At 37.5% G+C, this 23,618-nt stretch overlaps 1 protein-coding gene and 1 pseudogene across 1 annotated transcript in view; one reads left to right on the top strand and one right to left on the bottom strand.

The window, feature by feature from the left end:
• Positions 1-17,340, bottom strand: part of ADAMTS20 (ADAM metallopeptidase with thrombospondin type 1 motif 20) — an 84,253-nt gene extending 66,913 nt beyond the window's left edge. Inside the window, exons 1-3 of the mRNA XM_072399029.1 lie at positions 17,159-17,340; positions 13,384-13,739; positions 10,684-10,849 (exon numbers count right to left, since the gene is read on the bottom strand). Of these exons, the coding sequence (XP_072255130.1) occupies positions 10,684-10,849; positions 13,384-13,739; positions 17,159-17,249 (613 nt within the window). The 5' untranslated portion in view covers positions 17,250-17,340. The remainder of the gene's footprint in view (positions 1-10,683; positions 10,850-13,383; positions 13,740-17,158) is intronic.
• LOC140324860 (large ribosomal subunit protein uL11-like) lies at positions 3,780-4,240 on the top strand (annotated as a pseudogene).
• Positions 17,341-23,618: the final 6,278 nt, after the last annotated feature.

Genomic DNA, 23,618 nt, shown 5'->3' with positions numbered 1-23,618 from the left:
GTGAATGAAAGAGGTTGAGATCCATTTTGTCTACATGGCAGCATGTGGAAGATTGTTGCGCATTTTCTAACAGCCTAGTTATTTTCCTTCCATCGCATGCAAAGCATATTTGCATGCAATAATTATTATTCAGATAATGGAAATATATGGTATCAGCCTATTACATTTTTCTTTTAGTCATGCACTAGGTTATAAAATAATGGGAAACTGAACATAATTGTATTAACAGGATAAGCTTACTTTGTACAGTAGACTCAAGAGATTCAGCAATGAGCACTACAAAATGGTAATGGATGCCGCCTGAAATATGCACTAAATGTTACGATTGACCACAAAATAGAAACTGTAAATGACATCTTAAATATAATCCTGATATGCTAATGTCTCATATATTAATTTCAACCACTGATATTGGAAAGACTTTTACCAGAGAGGAAAGTTTCAAGGATAAAATCAGTTGAAGTGAATAACTTGTCTGTTGTATTCAAGATAGCTCCCTGGTCTGTTGTATGGACAACATTATGCTGTTAGCCTCCAAAAACATTATAGAACAACTAGATATTACTATTTGTCTTGAGGAAACAAAATGAAGGAATATCTTACAATGTAGGGCTGTCATAAAAATGAGGGGAAATGAGAGGGAAAATCTTCCAAAAGAACACTTTTTCCAATGATAACTGTCTAGAAGAAGATCTTCCCTTATTTTGCAGAGGTTTTGCAGAGAAATTTCACGTCTACTTGAAGAGGACAAAAAAATAGAACCACACAATGGAATTCACCAGCAAGGCACTTTAGGGAACTCAGATGCTTTCTGTATTTAATAATGATCAAGACAATTATAACCAGTAACTTGCTTCAGTTTACTGTTTCACCTGTAATTTGTGTAGAAGATGTGGGAATCATAAATCTGAATGGAAGAAACATATTCAGAAATGTGCCCCACTTCTGCTTTACTCAACAGATGGCAATAGATAAAGTTCACAAGAAGCTGCAGCTCTTTCTCACAGCACAGATTTTAGAACATTACATCATGCATACTATAAAGAATAAAAAGCATAAAGGTTTGGCATGGAACCAGCTGTCAGTTTTAAACTGAAACATACTTTGTCATCAGCTGTGGAGTGTTAGAATTTTTAACATACCGTTAGAAGTGATTACATAAAACGCAACCAAAAGACATATTAATGAATGATCAATTATCAATTGAATTGTAATGTTTGTAATTATAAGTGGATATTTAACATGTGCATATAAACATTATCTTAGTTTTTGAATAATAAATAAACTGCGTTATTTGTACATGCACTTTAATTTTTTTTTACTTGGTAGATTACAAGTGCCCATTGACATCCTTTGCATTCATGTTGAATAAACCAGTGTTTCTGCAATCCACTTTCTGCATTCAATGGAAAGCTAAACAAAAAAAAAGTTTTAAATAAACTTCAAAAAAGGAAACTTTGTACTAAACTACTTTTATGCAGTATACCTATAATTAAAAGTAATAAGAAAGTCTTTTGTTTAGCAGAACTTGAATGCCGGACATAAGCTATTTGAAAGTTACAGATTGAAATGACAAATGTGTAGCTGACATGCTGGTATGATGAGCAGTGGCCTCTGCTTCTTGCCAATTGCAAGGCATTTGGTAACGGGACGCGTGCAGGCACGAGATCAGGGCTGGGGATATAGAAATAGTTCAAGCTAAGCATTAGGCAGACTAAAAGGATGGCAGGTCTACATTTAGTAAGTGAAAAGATAACATTTAGGACCCATTAAAATTGTATAGATGCACGGTAGTGTATTAGTGCATGCACATAAAGCAGTATAAAAACTGAACATTTTCAAAGCCCTGTAGTATCCTTTAGAGATTTAAGCTTTACCACCTGAAGCTGGACCCTAAAGCTGGCTCAGACGTATAGAAAACAGCATTCAGCATAAGTAAAAAATCATTTAGAAAAAGTGGGCTGCATGATTGGAGGAGAGAAGGTCATGTCAGATAGTGATATCTGTTTTTTGTTATAAATATGCACCATAGTGTGAATGGGCTCTGAAAAAGAAAAAAAAGGTCAATGGTGTCATTCCAATGCATTTGGCACACCTGAAAAAAACAACCCAAGTAATAGATACAAATCATATATTAAAGCTGGTTTACTGGAAAAGTAGAAAAAGTTCACTTTGCAAGGTAAATTTTCACTTAGCTTTGTGAATGAGCTGAAGCTTTACTGACTATAATTATTCAGCTATGTGCAAGCAAAAAGATCTCCTGTTGATATGGTGTCAATATGTAACTAATACTCATTTTAGGTGGTAATAAAATATTTTAACACATTCCCAAAAAAGTAGGCTTTGCTTATTAAAGCACCTAAAAGTGGCCAATCAAATCCAAACACGAATGTTGCAAATCTGATACTGTTTTGTCCATTTTAACAAACCAAAAACAGTTATAGCTAAAGCAATTTAACAAATGAGTCCCCCAAAAACAAATTTATATGTTTTTAAATTCTTTTTTTTTTGAATAGGAAGTTTCTTTAGCATTATAAAATCAGTTTCTTGCTTGAATGTATGGAGTCTCCCGTCTCAAAATCAGTATTTACAGTAATATTTAATTATTATTACATTCATTACAGTTAAAAAAAAAAAGAAACACTATATTCTGCACTGAATGATAATATCATGCATTAGAATCTCAGGGCCAGAATTCAGCTGGTTTAGGTTACCTTGGTTGTTTCCAACAAAAGATTGTCATGACTTAAACGTTTCAGTCAACAAACAGACAGGCTACTGATAATAGCCAAAAAGGTACAATAAATGCATAGCAGAGGCAGAGAAGATTTTGATAACCATCCAGAATAGTCTTTCATCAGATACTCAAATTTCATTCACCCGAGTTAAATGACAATGCAGTGGGCATTCATGTAGGTGAACCCTAGGTATGTATAATATCTAACAACTACCTCTTCTTCCTATTATCTTCATTTGGTTATGTAGATAGGGATAAAGTAAAGAAAACATTCCTATTCAAGATGATACAGTTTCTTAAGTGGTCTGCTAGGTAACGTGGCTTTAGAAAAAAATCCTTTAGCACCCCTAAATTCCCTTAACAGCCCTAAATTGTTACTGCCATGGAAAATTAAATAACATCTTACCCAGAATTCTAAACATTTGAAAATCATAGCAGAGCAAATGAGAAATATATTCCATGTTTGCTGGATCACCCAGCTTCAATGATGAAAGTACATCCTTTCCAGCCTTGGGGAGCTTTATTAAATCAAGCCCTGACTAAATCAAGGAATGTCAAATTCACTGCTACAACACCATGGGCTTTTTGACTAAACTGTAATATACTTAGCAGATGGTAGCTATATTTACAACCATTTAGGCAACTGTATCTATTTAGCAGACCAAAACAGACAGGAGTGCCTTGAGAAGTAAGATAATAAATAGTAATCTACTGATTGGCACATTTCAATGACTGGAAAATATGAAGTGAGATGTATTTTGGCCTATTCACTTAAACTGAATTACTGGTATCACTTGTCTTTGGAATAAACTTAATTTTGAAACCGGTTAGGAATTAGGATGTTGTTAAAAAAATGTAGCTAAATTTCTCATTCATTCCTCATATTGTCTAATTTCCTTCTAAATAATATTAAAAATTCGCTGGGGTCTCACTAGCTCTGCTCTTTCTGTTCTGCAACAGCACTACGGTCGTCCTCAATCCGTGTTCATCCTACAGCGAAACCAGTCCAAAAAAAGCAGAAAGCTCATAGTCCGGCACAGACATGCCTCCTAAGTTATACCCCAATTAAATAAAAATTGTTTACCAGAGATGAAACGGTAGTGAGGTAGGAGCCACCTCAGCTCTGGCAAACCCCTGGGTTTGTCCCCCAAAAAAGTTGCTAAGTCAAGCGCTGACTAGAAAGGCTTGAGGATCTGACCATACAAAACAGATCAAGATTAAGATGGTCTGCTCTGATCATCAAAGCTCTAAGGAGCCCCGTGTGACAGGAAAAAGCATAGGAACATTAAGCACAGCAGGAGAATCACTTTGCTTGCGAGATGGGGCATCCATGTCTAAAACCATTAAGGATCCTGGGTACAACTCAATCTGTGGGTTGCAATATCGATGGCAGACCACCACATGATATCATTGAGGATAAACAGAGGCACCATTGAATGCTCAGCTACCAAAACCTCTGAAGAGCATAAATATTCATTTAAAAGTTGTTCTAAATCATATTAAAAAACAATTTTTTTTGTAAACAATACATGACCTATATATTGCTACATACTTCTTTAACAATCAACAACTGATATACAAATTACATAAATCTCTAGGCTAATAATAATTTAAATATGCTCTTATTAATACTTTAGAAACAAGTTAAGCTTATCACTATGATTATTGCTTTAAACACAGTAATGCTCAATGGCCAGGCCCTAAATCCTTACTGTATTTGAAATCCACACATGCAAAAGTTGCCTGACTACAGGAGATCCATTTCTTAAGCCCCAAATTATCTTGGTGCCTTTTATCTACAAACCTATGACCAATGCACCATTAAAATAGAGAGGGATCATTCCAAATAACCCTGCCTGTATCTGATCCAACTAATTATCAGATTAAATAGGTTATTATATATTGAGGAAAGCCACCCTTCAGAACCCACAGACTACTATTCTGATCGTCATGATTTTAGTATTAAATTATTTTTGTTTATGTACTTAAAACAAATGTTATTTATTATTAAACTGGACAGAATCATTTACAGAAATATTGCATAGCTTCACATAGAAATACTTCCCCAGTCATTTCTTACAGATACATAGAGTATGTTATTACAATCACAAGAAGAGCCCCTCCACTCCTCTGATTAAATATTTGAGACATTACAAAAGTCAGAAGATATATTCCTTATTATATTTTCTTTAGATTTCAGACGTAGAGCCCTTTGGATCTCTAATTATAGCCTATTAGTAATTGTGTCACAATTTCTAAAGCCAGGACAGTTGATAATATGCAAAACCAATCTCAAGTTGACACCCAACAATTATTTTTGCCTGTGCCCTCCCTGTTATAAGATTACTGCAAATCAGTGAAGAGTATGCTCTCTTTGCCCCACCTACTAAAGAAAAATAGATCCGTATTATTTAAATTTTTCTTTCAGCCAAAGCCATTGAAACACCATGACCAATACCTGTGTTTCTAAACATATTGCTTGCTGTTTTTCTGAATTTTTACAGTGAATCCATTTGATAGGTTTAGATGAAAGCAGTTTTTCTTGTCATTTTGATTGGGATGTACCCTATAAATCTACAGCTAAACCTACCCAATGTCCTTCTAGCAAATACTGTCACAGCACCACCTGTTCAGAGTGTAAAAATGATAGGACTGAACTTGGACTGAAGATATCAGGTCAACAAATGTCACAACCAAGTTCAGTTTCAAAGTGTGGTCATTGAATCCCAGAGGAAGGAAGAAGTAGTGTAATAGTAAGCAAGATCTACTGAATGAATATGCAGTAGATTGACATTATCCCATAGCTACATAGCCAGACAGGCTAAAAAAAAAAACAAAAAAAAAACAGAATGTGTATCTTTTTAGATTTAGGTGTAATAAAATGTTAGGTTATCACAGTCTTTTAAATACAGCAATGAAGAGTATCAAGAACACTTTGGATGCAGTACACTATTTCGAGGATGCATATCACACATGCATGATGTCCAACAAGTAAAGTAAAAGGAATACCTTGAAAAAACAAACTGTTAAACTTGTGTAGCAGTCATACACACATGTCATAGGGATCTATTTATAAAAAAAGGAATATGACATTCCCTTAAACATTCCCTGGTTGGAATCAATTACTGCCATTGATACACAAGGACTTGAAAGATTCCCACAAGGGAATGTTTTAAGAAATGTCTGATTCCCAGTTTTATAAATAGAGCTCATAAAGTGTTTATAATAGCTACACAAGGCTCATAATGTTGCATAATTCAATTTATGTATTTTGCAAATTTAAAAGTTGTATAATAATGTCAAACAGGTGGATGATGTTGAATTTGTGCAAGTTACAATTTTTGTGAGCAAACTAAAAATTTGTATTGTCCAAATAGTTGTCAATCTTTGATTTCTGTCTTTAAAAAGATTACAATTAGGTTGACTACCTTGTTCTTCTTGGATTTTTATTCAATGCAAATCTGCTGTATATTAAGTATATGTATACAAAGGTTAACATTGCAAGTGCAAGGAAAGCCCTCCAGGGAGATCATGTGCAAAAAGTTGGAAACAGAGATATACTAACAACATACACACTACTTTCTATGATAATCAATAGATGCTCCTGTTTGATAGATGATTGATCTGTTGAAAATTAGTTGTTATGGGTTACTACAGATAAGGGGTAATTTTTGTAAACTCATTGGACTAAAATAATGTAATTTTTTGTGTCAGTGAAAAGGCATATAATGGACATGAGAGTATTACAGTCAAATTGTGCCATGTTGTTGTACTTTGTAAAAGACTGTCATTGTGTGCAATTTTCTGAAATCAATCAAATGGCTAAAAAATTGTGTTTCATAATAATAAATACAGAATTATAAAAGAAACAATTAAAGTAATAATAACAGTCGATGCTATAGAAGGATATTGTATTATAAAATATACATGTAAAGTTTATTCCACCATTACAAGCTTCTGTTCTCACATTTCACTGAAGACTTATCACTCTTCAACATTCATGACTGTGTCTTTATTTGTTAGTATGAATGGGAAAAAAAGAAAAAAACTAGGTCAACCTGCTTTTAGTGTCTAGGAACCAAAGGGAAAACAAGTAAAGTGTCTGAAGAAGTAGCCGTGATGTGCATGGTGATACAGTTCATAGTACCTCACTGTTTTCTCAACAAAGTCTACCCTATAGTACCATAGTACCATAACTAACAACATTTAAAGGCCCATGTTTCCATCATCGGTAAAAATGAAAACTTTACAAAGTTTACTTTCTTAGACCAACAGTAATCTGATAAATAGGGATGAGCAAATGTGTCTGGGTTTAATTCGTGAATAGTTTCACAAAACTTGTTCAAAAGTTTACAAATCACCCCTGAAGTCTCTGGTGGGCAAACCTGTTATTCAGCTGTGGCTATTTGTAGAAGTGATAAGAATGCTATTGGCAAATAAAAGGCATTAAAATTTGGGCACTGGGGACACATGCCCATGATAAAATTAAAAGAAGAATACAGAGAAGTAAGTATACAGAACTGTCAACGCTCTCAAACAATAACACACACTGACAATATGACTGGTATGAACCTACCCTGTTACAGTGAGTGAGTTATCTTTTTCTTAAGACTATCTAGTGATTTAGTTGACTATAAAAAAGGCTAAGCACTGCAATATGCATTTTTCCTAGGTCACTGAAAATGCAAAGTTTTTACACAAAAGCTTACAATTTGCAAACCTCACAGACCTTACTCTATAACAGTGTTTTTCAACCAGGGGTCTGTGGAACCCTAATGTTCCTTTAGAGGTTGCTAGGGGTTCCTTGAGCAATGAGCAGTTTGTATCACACAAGTCAGTTATACCATTGATCTTTTCGGTAAGGGTGTAAGGGTGACATTTGTCCCACTGGCCATTGTTCTCATATATCATATACATCTTAAAAATGAAAATGCAGATCAGTTATAAACTAGGTGAATATAAGTAAACAGTTAAAAAGCACTCAAAACAAAGAAAAAAAAATTTGCTGGGTGAATTTTACAGGCTTAAATTTTGATTTTTTAATTTTATGCTTTTGTGCTTTAAATGTACAAAAAAGCCCCAAGGGTTGTAAAGTCATCACAACACTGAGTCATGACTTCTACAAGAAAAAGAGTTCAAGCACATCTACTCCCTGCCTGAAGTTCCCAGGAGTTTTCACTATATGTTATTTATCTTCTAAATGAGTGTCAACTATTTTTTATTACATTATTGTAGCACAGAGGGCTCAGTGTTAGCACTAGGTCACAGGTTCAAATTCTGGACAGGACTCTATCTACAAGTAGTTTGTATGTTCTCCCTGTGTCTGCATAGGTTTCCTCCAAGTACAAACATGCAAAAAGGTTAATCAGCTTTCCCTCAAAAAAAAAAAAAAAATCCTAGCCCTGGCCCCAGGACACCTATTTTTAACAACCCGGCCTTTCCCCAGGCTATGGGCAAGACAAATTTTCTGAGGTGGTCTTCATCAGATGACCGTTTACTAGGGGATGTCCTCCGTAATGGACAGGGCCACACTTTCTTCTCCTTCAGTCTCCCAACGGAAAGCAGGATGGTTCCTTGTTTGCATACAGACAAATTGTCTCCTATGTATCCTCATTCTCGGATATATCTGAGATAATCAGAAATCTGAGTGTGAAGAAATACTGAGGTCTCCCAATCGCCCCACCCATGTAGTATCCCAGCTATATATTCTTCTTAATCAGGCTGCAACCCTCAGTGCTCCAGTTTTTAAAGGATTTTGGGAATCTGAGTTAGGTGTAACAACAACAGCAGAGGAACTGGAGAAATCCTTCACCCTTACATATGGTACCTTTGTCCGGTTGAGCATCACTGTATCTCACCCGAAATTCCAGATACCTGCTGGCGTTGTTTTGCTGCTAAGGGGTTCATGTTACATTTGTGGTGGGAATGCCCACCAGTACGCTGATTTTGGGATGCCATGTTCAGTGTACAGGTTCTAATATACCGAACAATCCAAAGGTCGTTCTTCTCTCTATAGCTCCAGGGTCGATCAAAACAAATAAAAAAGGGGTGTTTCGCCATTGTTACTGCTGCTAGAGTTCTTATGGCTAGATATTGGAGACAAACATAGCCACACTATTAAGGAATGGCTGACTGATTTGGAGAAAATCAGACATATGGAACAATTGGTTGTGGATGATGATGATAAGCCTGAACGGTTTAAAATGACTTTGGTTGAATGGGACTGGTTTAAAGACTCACCTCAGTTTCGTAGGGATCTAAACTAATTAGAATTCATAATGTCAGTGTACCACCTTACACTACACTCCTTACACTCCCTTTCCCTCTCCCTCCTCCCTTTCTCTTTCAATATCTGTGTCCTTGTTTGTTGTCCCTCCGCTGTTTTTTCTCCTAAATGTTTTTTTTTTTGTTTGAAAGGGTTCAGTTGTGGTGGTTGTGGGAAAAGGGGTATTCTGAAGGTAAAGCCCCATCTAAACTACCGGTGAACCACCTTTCACATCTTGTGGATTTGGACTCCCCTGCCATATGAATGACAATTCTATTTTAAGATATTATTGTAACCCCGGGTATTGTAATCCCTTGGGTGGACCATACATTTAACAAAGTTATTTACCCTGTATTTATTTGTAAACTGTAATTTGTATTTATTTATATTTGCAAATATACATAAATTCAAATATACATAAATATATATTTAACAAAAAAAAATCCTTAAACTGTATTAAAGATATATGACTGAGGTAGGGACATTAGACCCCTTTGAGGGAGTTAGTGATATGACTATGGCAGCAAAGCGCAGCATAATATGTTGGCGCTATATAAATACTGGCTAATATTAATTATGTTTAAGGTGAATCTTTCAGATTCTGAGATCTGCTTAGCTTTTTATGTCCTCTCTGTATCATTTCTACCCACTGCCTAAATAATTTTCCTATGTCTCCAGCTTCATTCTGATTTCCGCCACCCATGTCACCCCCTCCATTTATACTTTAGTCACTAAATTATATTACTACACAGCATTTATACCAGCATAACATCTTCATCTTATACAGACCTGAGACCAAAGCCATGTCATACTAAAAAATGAAAAACACATGACAAAAAAAACCAAACAAATGACAAATTGCATCAGATTTAAACCCATTGCATCAGTTTGTACCCCTCATAGTACTGTCAATGAATAAGAATTATTTAAGCTTATTTCCATTGTTATAAGCTATCAGACTATGATTTACATCATTTTATCTCTTTATAAAAAATCCACCATTAAACTAACTAGATAAATAAATAAAATGAAAATTAATTTAATGGTCCAAGATCTCAATCATCATCCCACTTTGGACATATTCCTGCTTTTGGCAGTCACCACAGGACTTTGAAATTTGGCATTGTCAGCAGCTAGTAAACATTAATGCTGTTAAATAACAAAACGTTTTGATTTATGCTCTGAAACAGTATGACCCTTAAAATATATCTGAGGCCAATTTATTTTTTTCCATTAATAATAAAATAGTGAAGGGAATTGAGATTTCCCATGCTTTACTTCCTGTCCTGTACACACAACAAAAAGGTAAATCTCTCCAAACTGATGGAAATCGCCTCTTTAACATTTGTAAAGGGAACAAGAGGTCCACATGCAAGATTTCCCCTTTAGTCCTGTTCTGGTGCTAAATCAAAATTTAGAATTTTCACTCACAAATAAAGAGGTTATTAGGATAAAAGTTTGCAAGTCTCTCTAGCATGGGGCACACAGTTATAAGGACCTAACAGATGTTCCAACCCGTCTTTACTTTAATCACAACAAAGAAACAAATGTTTGTTTTATATATAAAAGGCAATACTCTTACAGAAAAGCATGCCCTTCAAAATGTTAAATATTACGTAACACATAAATAACATTACAAAAGGAGTAAACATTTTCTTTTTAATCTACAAAGTAACTGTACCTGCAATTTCACAGCTTGGTTCTGCTTTTCCAGAGGGCTTTCCCAACTTTTGTTGCTTTTTGTAGAGAAGATGTGGTTTGTTGTGCTCATCCTCATGCTCCTTGCCATCATATTTCATCAATGGTTCTAAAAAATACTCCCCACCATGTGCTTTAAAGGTGCCAATCTGAAAAAAACAAGTTGATGAATTAATTACCAATATGGTTTAAATCAGCGGTCGCCAACTAGTGGTCCGAGGGAAGATTTTGGTGGGCCAAAGTTGTGGACCATGTCTCCTGTATGCATCGCAGGCCCGGGCTGTGGGTGGGTTTTGTCTCTGTCTCAGACCTGCGATGGGAGAGTGGGTGGGTTCTGGCATCATGACGCCATTCTGGGGTCCCCCTTTGAGTGAAGGGTCCCGAATCCATGAAATTAGTGGTCCATGAAGTCTAAAAGGTTGGTGACCACTGGTTTGAATTACACTTATAGAAACTTTCCTGCTACAAAATCCTAGGAAGCCATACCTTAAATGTACACCATTTTTTAATTTAGTCCTTAAGAACCTTTTTGTGGACCCAAAGACACTATCTTAGTAGACAGTTATTAAAGAACAATAAAACTCATAATCGTTACAATATTTATAGATTACCTAAACATGCCATACTTGCACCAAAAACAAAATGTTTTCCAAAATGTAATATAAATATACACTTCAGAGTATGTGCAAAAGTTTATACATTTAATTATTATTTTACATTTACCTTTATTCCTTCTACTTCTAAAAAATAATTACCATGTAGGTACTCTGCATTTTCCTCCCTAAACAGATTTTAGCATTGCATTTTTAATTCTTGGTTGCCTGATGATTCTGGTTTCCATCGGTCTATATATAATGAATGTTTAAAACAATGAATGTGACAGGAAAATAAAAGTAAGCAAAACATGTACACATTTACATTTTTCTGTTAGGTACAGAAACAGTAAGCAAGGGTCACAAACATTATCCTGTTTTGAGTAAAAGTTTTTGTTTTTAAGTACTGTCAATTCACAAATACCTATTTTATTACAGTTTACTAGAGATAAGCTTTTTATACAAGTTAACCCATATATATGTCTAGATAAATATATTATGAACGGATCAATACTGTAAAATTATGGTAAAATATGAATATAATACGTTCAGCTAGAAATCGAATCAACATTATGTGTACCATAATATTGTGTAACAAGAATTCTGTGATTTATGTAGCAAAATAAAAATGTACCTAGGAACACCAGGCAACTGTAAAAATATATATATATTGCAGTAATGCCAATATTGACACTATGTAACTCCACTTGTACAACTGGATTTAGTTGTACAGCCACCTCAGACAGTGAAATCTAATCACAGTGCATGTTCGTAGTATTTCTTGGTCAGCAACAATTTTTTAAACTGTGAGCAGCCCAAATGGCTACATGTGCATAATTCTAATTTGCACAAAATGTGCTTTAGTTGGAATCCTGCCTGGCTGGAGAATAGAGCAAGCAACCTGACATCTATAAAAATAGTTCCCTATGTCATACACTAATTCTGTAAATACAGAAAACAAAAACTTAACATTACTTTTTTTTTTTTTATTTACAGTTGCAATAATTCACAAGCCTACATTTGTAGGCTTGTGAACCGTGAGCTGTGTGGGACATTTACCTTGTTTTTTTTTGCTTTTAAATCTTTGTTTAACTTGATCTAAACCAATTTTTGCCTTCATCTTAATAAATTATTTTACTTTCACAACTTTATTATTCATTTTCCAACTTTACAATGTAGCTCATTGATCATATTTGCTTCTTTATAGGCCCACTTATTACAAGCTTACAAGTTAGTCAATATTTTGACTTTTACAAGAGTATAATAAAAGCATGAGTGAGAAGAAACTGTGTGCTACCTCCTGCTGATATAGAGAGGTTTACTCTGCATCTACAGTTGAACAACAATGGGTGCTATAAAGCTTTTCCAGAGTGTAATAGCAAAAGTCTATGGTCATCCACAAAATTTCCATTAAAGCAGTTGTTGGTTCTTCCATCTATAATACTGAAGTGGGAAAGAAAGAAAGAAAAACTTCACTTCACATAGTGACCAAGAACAGAAGTAGATCTAATGCTCCTGCAATGGCTGGCAATTTTTACCATTTTTTTACTGCTGCGAGCCCTAGAAAGAAATGAAACTCAACCGTTAAAAGTCATAATTATATTTATACTTACTCTTTAGGTGACCACTGAAGAGTTGTATAAAATATTGCAGATGAAGCACCATACAATGCACAGTGTATCGTTTTACTAAAATCCTAAAGTCCTGCACACAAAGACCTGCATAGCAGGTACTATTAATTCCTAATATTAGCAGCTCTACTACCCACATTTGCATACACAAAATATTTCAAGTATATCAAGTAGGATATGGAAAAAAAACCCCAGAAACAAATTGCAGGTTCAGTAAATATCTTTGTCTGATATATTATGATATGAGCTACATTTTTTTTAAAACACACATCATAGAGGTGGTCAGGTTTGAAATAATCAAAATAATGAGTTTGCATACTATCAACACAAAGGCATTTATTTGTGGGCTGTTTTACCTAAAAATATAAATGGAGGAAACCAAGAGGAAATAATTATGTTTTTATATTACAAAATGCTGTGTATAAAGCCCAAATAAAGTTGTTACAATAGAAAACTCACCATTCCACCACAAAGACTTAGAATAGCAGGATGTTCCTCTAAACCATTGACATGTCCACTGTAGAAACAATGTTTGAGGTCTGATGAGTCAAGATGACCATAACTTGGTTTTCCAATATGGACAATATTGTAGGCGTCTGCAATAAAGTTTGCATTGACGGTAAGGTTAAAATAAAATTGCTGTCCATAGGCAGAAAAATGATAATATGTTTTGTTGACATGTGTCTCTGAAGTTTGAAGATCAGTGCTTCTTTTCCTTCTTCTAAAATGCTGGTTATCTGGGAAGGCTTCTCCAAAGTCATTTAATCGAGAAGGTATGACAATTTCGTATGAAGAAAGGGTTTTCACAAAATTAGCTGCAAAAAAAAAGAAACACACACAAATCACGATGGTTATAGAGCTATACATGTCCAATTATGGTACATGCCTGATACTTATTCTAAAGCTTTGACATAAATACTAAGGGCTTGTATAGGCTGGTGTTGGGAACAGTACTTGTTGTGCTGATCCCGGCGGCTGGCCCACCACTGTGCTGGTTCCTAATGAATCAGCATTTGAACATTTTACAGCAGACCGCACTGATCCGCTTACTACCACCAGTATTCAATCCCTATGAGTAGCTGTGGGTGAGCTGATTCAGGGGTGTGAGGAAGCAGAATAAAAATACCAACTCTACAGACAGTCATGAAAATAGAATTTTCAGAAAGGGGTCAGAAGAGGCAGCTCATACATTTTTATGAAGACAGGTGTTACCAAAATCACTGCATTTATTTTAAGTTAAAAACCAACTCCATCACTAAAAAATGAAAGCTATTAAAGTGCTTAATCCATGCTTCAATACTCACCTTCATTCTGTGTTTAGTATTATATGTACTGTGAACTGTCCAGCCCATGTGCACTATGCTAATTCTAGATTTTAAAACAATGTATCCTAGCCCTGTTTCCTAAGGCTTAGTCTACAGAGACTGTTTCCCCAGCTTTTAAACCGAGCGTTTAAAAGCCCTTGTTTGAAATTCCCATGCATTCCAATAAGCTGATCTACACCAGGGCGTTTCCTTAGGCATGTTTTTGAGTATTTAAGAAAATGCACCTTGCTACATTTTAAAAATTAAAATTGTGCAAAATGACTCATAAGGGCCTGCAATGGCTTCAATTGAAGAACTTTTGCACATTTTAAAAAAATTAAATCATCAGTAAGGGCCTCCATTGATGTCAGTAGAGACCTTTATAGCCATTTTCACATGTTATTAGGGGTTTTACCATCCTATTATGAAAGCCTACTTTTAAAACATTAGAGGCTTTTGTAATCGTTTTTAGCAGGACTTTGGAATATGGAAGCCCCCTTTAATAATGGGACTCCCAAACTTCCGCTGCCCCACCCTGTGAAATAAAACCCCTTTCTCATTCCCCTAAAGGAATAATAATAGGATGAGAATTTATTAAAATTTATTATTAAAGTATTTTAATAGATGTGTGTGTGTATTTTGTGTTAACTGTTTATATTTTTTTTACAGGTTTTCCCACAATGAAAGGATGATTCCCATGGCTGCATTCATGACATGAGCACAGCCGTGGGACTCCGGAAAGTGTGGGATCCCCAGGCACTGAGGACACTGCAAATGAGGACAAGTCTCCCCAATCATCTCTGGTGCTGAATGGCTGAGAAAAGGGAAACTCTGATGAGGCAGAGGTTGTATGGGGCCATAGCTCCAGGAATCCTTAGCGGAGCATTGGCACATGTTCTGCACCCACGTCCCCTGACAGCACCACTCTCTTGATTGCTCCTGAGGCCCTAGTGGAGCTGTGGCGTGTGTTCTGCACCCAGGTGTGTGCAGAGCAAGTGCTACAACTCTGCTGGGGATTCCTGAAGCAATGACCTCATTCAACCTCTCCATTGATTGGCTGAAAAGGGAAATCCTGATGATGAGCCATCATCAGGTTTTCCCTCTCCTCTAGAGATTCTGGGAGCAGTGTGCACATACAGCCTGCTCCGACTAGACCTCAATGGAGAGGTTGTATGGGAACACTGCTCCAGGAGCTTCGGCATGTTATTTGCACCCAAGAGGGTGCAGAGCATGTGCCAATCCTCTGCTGGGAATTCCTGGAGCAATGGTCCTATACAACCTTTCTGCTAATTGGCTGAGAAAAGAGAAACTCTGATGACGACTCAAGCGTCATCAGGGTTTCCGTTTTCTAAGCCAATCAGCACTAGAGGTGAATAGGGACACTTGTCCTCACTCATTTGCCCTCTGTTGCCTGGGGATTGCACGCTGTCAGGAGTGGGAGTGAGAATCATTTTATTGTGGGATACCCTAAAAAAAAAAAAAGGTAAACACAGTTAAATGCAAAACACACACATCTGTTAAACAATTCTTACATACATTTATAACCCTTTCACTGAATGCGAAAGGGGTATTATGTACCCCTGTACTAACCCCCTGAGGGTTAAAATTAAAACTCTTGTAAACACTTAAGTAAAAACACAATAAAATGTATCATAGGCATAGGAGTAAAAAAAAATGTATATAAACACGATAGGAACGTTTACAAAACAGTCCGTGTGGATCCAGTGAGCCACTGATTTTCAAAGTTTGATTCAATGAATTATAATAGAGTCTAAATATGGAACTTTAAACTTTATATTCATAAATATATCACATCAGCTCATAGGCTGTTAGCTCATCCATCGTAAGCCTATATATCAAAGAGTATCAAAAAATATCTAGTGTTGCTTGGAACCATGGCTTAACCCAGTATTTTAAAACATATACAGTTCCATCTAAGGATGCTGCACATTGCAGAGCATTTTATTGATGATCAATTTTACCATGTTGAAAGAAAAGGACACTCTGAACATTCAAAAATGCCGCCACATGTGTCCCATAACACACATGCCCATCCAGAGCTGTAAGGCACTTCAATTGAAGGCAGCATGCTGGAAATCTATATGTGTGTAATCCTTCACTGATATCCTCACATATCTCTCCACTTAACCCCTTCCATCCAGACCTAGACACAGAGAGCACCATCTGCATGACAGGCAGAGACTGCTGCTCTATATAGACCAGACAGACAAGTCTCCCAGAGATATGCATGTGTAGTAAATAGACTGTCAGAGATTGCAATGGTCTCATACATACAGGGGAAGGAGGGTAACAAGTGGTTAATGAGTGCTGAGCAAACAGCACAGTGTATAGTCCCCCATATGTGCTATCTACTAGGAAAGGAAAAAAAGAGGCAGGAACAAGGAGGGGGGAGAAGACAGGGGGAAGAGGGGGGAGTAACAGAGAGCATCACCAGAATCACACTAAGAAAGCTGCAAAAGTGTTACTCCAACATAATACTTATTCTTTATACAATACAAAGTAACATATTCATCACTATATATTACATCATTCAGGAATAAATCCATACAGCATTAGGAGCCAGTGTAGAGAAAAAGACTAATATGACTCATGTATTAACTACTAATGAATAAGTAAACCGGTGTTAATAGTTTATATGCAGATTAACCTTATAAAACAACAAGCACCCAATCCAATCCTGCAAATGAGATCACATTCATGTCAAAATGATGTACTAACATTATGGGCGATGGGAGTAATAAGTTTGCCATTTGTTATAGAATATATGTGTTCCTATATTCATTTGCGAAGAGGTCTTTTGGTTTTTCCAATGTAAAATCTACCACACATGCAGGTTGGTGTTAGCGCTCGCCATGCAGGTGGGCGGGTTACAGGGTTAGTCCCATGCTGTCAGTGACTTGGGGCATTACCTTGCTTTGGGTGAAGCCGGTATTCCAAGGACCGAGTGTGCACGAAGCAAAGATGACAGACCAGCCCCGCCAACCAGTTTGCAACCAGCATGTTCTCCCCTGGACGGAAGAGAAGACAAGGGCTTGGGTCCCCTTCACTTCCCTCCCTGCTTCGCTCTCCCCCAACCTGCGCCCCTCCAATCCCTGGGTAGCCCTCACAGCTGCTCCCGTTTTAGCAGCCGGGCGTGTGTGTGCAGTGCCTGGCTCTCTTGTGGTGCCACAAACCGGGCATTGCTCCCCCGCTCTCCACAATGTCCTGGCCAGACTATGTCAGGGCTCGGCTCTCCCTGCACATGTGTGTTGAGCACCCACACCACCACACAAGTGTTCAGTGCCAGCAACTCTCTGACCATCCCAGGAGCCCACATCAAAGGAGAGCCCGCCTTCTGAGCCAGCCCCTAACAAATGCACAGCAGACCCCTTCTTACTGGAAGGGAGCCTATCTACTGCACACAGCTCTATCTGAGGGCTGCATGGAGGTATATGGAGAACTGAGGGAGCTCTATGGAGGACTGCAGGAAGCCCCCACTGCTAAGGGGATAGGGATACCTACACTACACTGCTAGACAGACCCCAGAACTACAGAGGGACTACTGCTATAGGGACTACACTAATAGCCAGACCCCATAACTACAAGGAACTACTGCTATAGGGACTACACTAATAGCCAGACCCCATAACTACCAGACCCCATAACTACAGAGAGACCACTGCTATAGGGACTACACTGCTAGCCAAATCACATAACTACAGAGAGACTATTGCTATATAGACTTTACGGCTAGACAGACCCCATAACTACAGAGGCACTGCTGCTATAGGGACTACACTGCTAGACAGACCCCATAAAACAGAGGAACCACTACTATGGTGACTTCTCTGCTAGCCAAACCCCATAACTACTGAGAGACCACTGCTATAGGGACTTTACTGCTAGACAGACCCCATAACTAGAGAGAGCAGTGCTAGATAGGACTTCACTGCTAGACAGACCCCATAACTACAGAGGATCCACTGCTATAGGGTCTACACTAAAAGCAAGACCCCATGACTACAGAGGGACCACTCTTATAGGGACTACACTGCTAGCCAAACCACATAGCTGCAGAGAGACCATTGCTATAGGGACTACACTGTTAGCCAAACCCCATAACTACAAAGAAACCACTGCTATATGGACTTTACTGCTAGACAGACCCCATAACTAGAGAGAGCAGTGTTAGACAGGACTTCACTGCTAGACAGACCCCATAAGTACAGAGGGACCACTGCTATAGGGGCTACACTGCTAGACAGACCCCATAACTAGAGAGAGACTGTTGCTATAGGGACTACACTTCTAGACTGACTCCAAAACTACATTAGGACCACTGCTTTAGGGACTTCACTTCTAGACAGACAACATATCTAGAAAGGGACCACTGCTATAGGCACTACACCAATAGCCAGACCCCAAAACTACAGAGAGACCACTGCTTTAGGGACTTTACCGCTGTACAGACCCCATAACCAGAAAGACGCCGCTGCTATAGGGACTACACTGATAGATGGACACCATAGCTACAGAGGAACCACAGCTATAGGGACCTCACTGCTAGACAGACCCAATAACTAGAGAGGAACCACTGCTGTAGGGACTACACTAATAGCCAGAACCCATGACTACAGAGGGACCACTCTTATAGGGACTACACTGCTAGCCAAACCACATACCTGCAGAGAGACCATTGGTATAGGGACTACACTGCTAGCCAAACCACATAGCTGCAGAGAGACCATTGCTAGACAGGACAGGACTTCACTGCTAGACAGACCGCATAACTAGAGAGAGACTGCTGCTGTAGGGACTACACTTCTAGACTGACTCCATAACTACAGAAGGAACACTGCTATAGGGACTTCACTGCTAGACGGGCAATATATCTACAAAGGAACCACTGCTATAGGCATTACACCAAAAGCCACACCCCAAAACTACAGAGAGACCACTGCTTTAGGGACTTTACTGCTGTACAGACCCCATAACTAGAAAGACACAGCTGCTATAGGGACTACACTGATAGACAGACACCATAGCTACAGAGAAACCACTGCTATAGGGACCTCACTGCTAGACAGACCCAATAACTAGAGAGAAACCACTGCTATAGGGACTACCCTAATAGACTACACTGCTAGCCAAACCACATACCTACAGAGAGACCATTGCTATAGGGACTACACTGCTAGCCAAACTCCATTACTACAAAGGAACCACTGCCATAGGTGCTTCTCTGCTAGACAGGCCCCATAACTACAAAAGGACCACTGCTACAGGGACTTCACAGCTAGACAGACCCCATAACTACAGAGAGGCCACTGCTATAGGGACTACACTGATAGATAGACACCATAACTACAGGGGACCCTTTTATAAGGACTACACTGCTAGACAGACACCATACCTACAGATTGACCACTACTATCTGGACATCACAACTAGCCAGACCCCATAACTACAGAGGGAGCACTGTTATAGGGACTTGCTAGACAGACCACATAACTACAGAGAGTCCACTGCTGTATGAACTTCACTGCTAGACAGACCCCATAATTAGTGAGAGACCACTGCTATAAGGACTGCACTGTTATCTAGACCCCATAAATAGAGAGTGGTTACTGGTATACGTACTTCACTCCTAGACAGACCAAATATCTAGATAGAGACCAATGCTAGACAGGATTTCGCTGCTAGACAGACCCTATGACTACAGGGGGACCACTCTTATAGGGACTACAATAATAGCCAGACCCCATAAATAGAGAGTGACCACAGCTATAGGGACTACACTGCTAGCCAAACCACATAACTACAGCGTGACCACTGCTATAGGAACTCCACTACTAGCCAGACCCCATAACTAGAGAGACACAGTTGCTATAGGGACTACATTCCACTTCAACATAGATTTCATAGCTGGGAAGATAAAACTGCTATAGAGACTTCACTGCGGACTGGACCCCATAATAATTAAAGAGGGACCACTGCTAGAGATCTCCATGCAAGAGAGATCACACTACTATAGAGAATCCACTGCTAGCCTGACCCCATATCTAAAGAGATTCCACTACTATCCAGATGCCATAACTAGAACAATCCAACTACTATAAAGACTCCTTTGTTATCCAGGCCCCACTTTAAAGAGTTTCCAATACTATATTCATCTCACTTCTACAGAGATTATACTATTATAAAGATTTTGAAGAGGCTGAACATAGTATATTAGTGTCAGCAGTTACTGCATTTTTAGGAAAAGTGCCTTGTTTGCATGATACACAACTTTCTTTTTCTAATTGACCAAATTTTTCATCTTCATGTTACATTGTTATTTTTTAAAGTGATGTATTCTTTAATGTATTGGAAGGAAAAAACTGTTACATAGAAATAAGATTGATTAAAGATTTGATGATTACTCATTTGGATTACCTTAATAAGACCAGAGCAGCAAGTTTGGTAACATTAAAAAACTCTGCTTGCTGCAACTTTGTTTTTTCCAACAAAATGCATTTCTTTATAGGGTTAATAAGTTATGTATGTATAAGTGTTCAAAACGCAGTAGCATCACATCAAAGGCATATGTTTGAAGCCTTGAAGCTGCACTTTGTATGTCAGGGTAAAACAAAAGGTTCACTTTATTCTCCTATTCCCCATCAGCACACTAAGCTTTCCTTGTCTCTACCTGTAAGGTTACCAACACATGCCAGATAATTGTTAGCCATGATCTCAATCATGATGCTCATCTCAAGTGAAAATCTAGTGTGTGTATAGTGGTCCCCCATGGCCATTTAGTGAATCAATAAACAACCAACAAGGGGATACCCCTGTAATTTCCCAAGGTGGAGGAAGCAGCAGGGTGTTCCCCACCTGTCCTTCCCTAAAGAACTGAACAATGTCATGTATTTAATGCTCGTTTTCTATAATGTTACTGGAAGTGATCACAAAAGATTGTTTCCAGCAACAGTGACCGAGTGTGTGTACATAGCTTAAGTGTAGCAGCGGAACACAGAAAAGGTATGTTTTGCTGTGGAGGAGAAATCCCTATTGCTTTGCCACACGTGTGAAAAGAGCTGTTTCACTCAAGCTAGTTAGGTTCGGAAAAATAGTGCTTTACAGACTCTGACATTACAATCATTGGGCCTGATTTATTAAAGCTCTCCAAGACTGGAGAGGATACACTTTCATCAGTGAAGCTGGGTGATCCAGCAAAACTCGAATGGATTTCTTAACATTACTTTGCTATTTGTTAGCAAATGTTTGTAGTCATAGAACAGATCCATTCAAGGTTGGCTGTGTCTACCAGATTTACTGATAGAAGTGTATCCTCTCCAGTCTTGGAGAGCTTTAATAAATCAGGCCCATATGCATATTACATCACTGCTTCACATCAATGTTTTCTTTTCCAGACTGTGGTGTGTTTTCTTTCTTCCATATACTGTAAGTTATTTTAGTTCTGTGTTTCACCTGTTTAAGACACAGAGTTTGCTTCCTAAATCACTCATGGTCTTCTTCCTAGAACCTGGCATTAGTACCTTCTTTACAAAATCCTACCTTCCTGTCCCAAATTGAGAATGAGCCCAAGACTTATTTTGAACTCAATGTCTATCCGCTTCTACATCATTGTACATCCTTTGGGAAGTCCACAAGGTGGTAATCAAAGTTTGATTTGACTGGGTACCATATTGTTGGTGCCAAAATCCTGCATTACACTATGTTCTCGCAGAACTTTGCGCACCCAGCAGGCTCTGTGTCTGTCAGAAGCATCAAAATCCAAGACCAAGGTGCGCATAATTTGATCTATTCTAAACAACATCCTAATGTTTTTAGGAAATTAGTACATGCACAATTTTTAATACATCTCTATCTTTAAAAAAATGGTATATGACCCTTGGTGTGTTAGGCAGACCAGCAGAGCAATCTAATACATATCAGTCAATTTGTCAGAAATTAATGACATCACATGACTAATATGTGATATACACTTTCCAAAATATTTTAGTATTTTTGCATTGGGGATGCTCTTTTGGTTGGGTATGGCTTAGCAGTCTTCTTAGAGTAGGTAACTCCAGCTGGGAATTAGTTCCACTAATGAGAGATATAGGCTTACAGTCCATAGGATTCATCATGCACTCCATCTACAAGCAACATTATATAAAATATTATAATTATTTAGTAAAACCAAAAGTATAGGAAGAAAAGAGTACCATTAGATAGTTTAAAAAACTGTAGATAATGTTTTTTTATATTTTGCATACTGTAATACAAACATGCTACTTATTTGTGCCTCACTCCTTCTCCAAAATTGGTTGGTAAGAGATATTTTGGATACTCTTTTTTTTAAGTACAATCCTATTGTTTTTTACCTTTCAATTATGAGTCATGCAGCATGTAATACAGGATTTGTGGAATCATGGACTAACTAAAGTAAATTTAGTTGCTGAAGGAGAGTCTCTTGAGCCTTAAAGGGCAGACTGGCATCATGTATTTACAGATGTGGTTACATTAAATAATAATAATTTATTACATTTTTCAAATTTTGGAGATAATGTCTTACTACATCTCTAAATAGGGATTTAAACTATTTCATACAATTAGTCATTAAAAACAATAGCAACTCCTTCCAAGAGGGAATAGGGAATTTTAGTACTATAAAAAATGGTTTCTAATTTGTTAATCCATGGCAAGCAGCCTACCCTAAATTATCAAGGAAATGAATGCAGCTTGTGCTGGGATATCCAGCTGTTCCACTACAGATAAATATGATAAAAGAGGAAGGATGTAATAAAACAGCACATTACAAGGGTAAAAAAACAGTACAGAATAAAATAAATGTACATTTTTTTAGAGAAATAAAACCTAACCATGATAAGGTGAAATTCGTATATATTTCTTTTAAACTCTTAGATTTCATTTTATTTTAAAATCTCTTTGTATGTGAACCACAGAGTGTCCAGTGTTTGTGTATGATACACTTACCTGTCCCATGTACATGGGGTAAGGAGGTGCTGCAATCCAAAGTGGTAGACAGGATGCAACTTCCTATGGCAGATCATGGTTGCTTGATTTGTTTTAGCATGGCTGCACTATTTATCCAGAGCTCACCCGGGAGGCAGTGGAGTCAATTATACAGCCTTCTTCTTCTTCCTCTCAGATTGGTTTTGAATGTAAGTAATTCAATTGTATATGTTTAATTTATTTTGTTTATTATGTGATTGAATTTATTTTTGTATGTTTTTGAAATTATATATATATATATATATATATATATATATATATATATATGTTTTTAACCATGCATGTTTCGCTGTATTATCACTTGTTTTTAATATTTACATTAAAAAATTTCAATGCTACTGGTATTGTTGAATTTTTCAACTGCTAGTT

This window comes from Pyxicephalus adspersus, chromosome 2 (genome assembly GCF_032062135.1).
Source record: "Pyxicephalus adspersus chromosome 2, UCB_Pads_2.0, whole genome shotgun sequence".
Classification (NCBI taxonomy): domain Eukaryota; kingdom Metazoa; phylum Chordata; class Amphibia; order Anura; family Pyxicephalidae; genus Pyxicephalus; species Pyxicephalus adspersus.
This window is presented reverse-complemented; position numbering and strand designations above follow the sequence as displayed.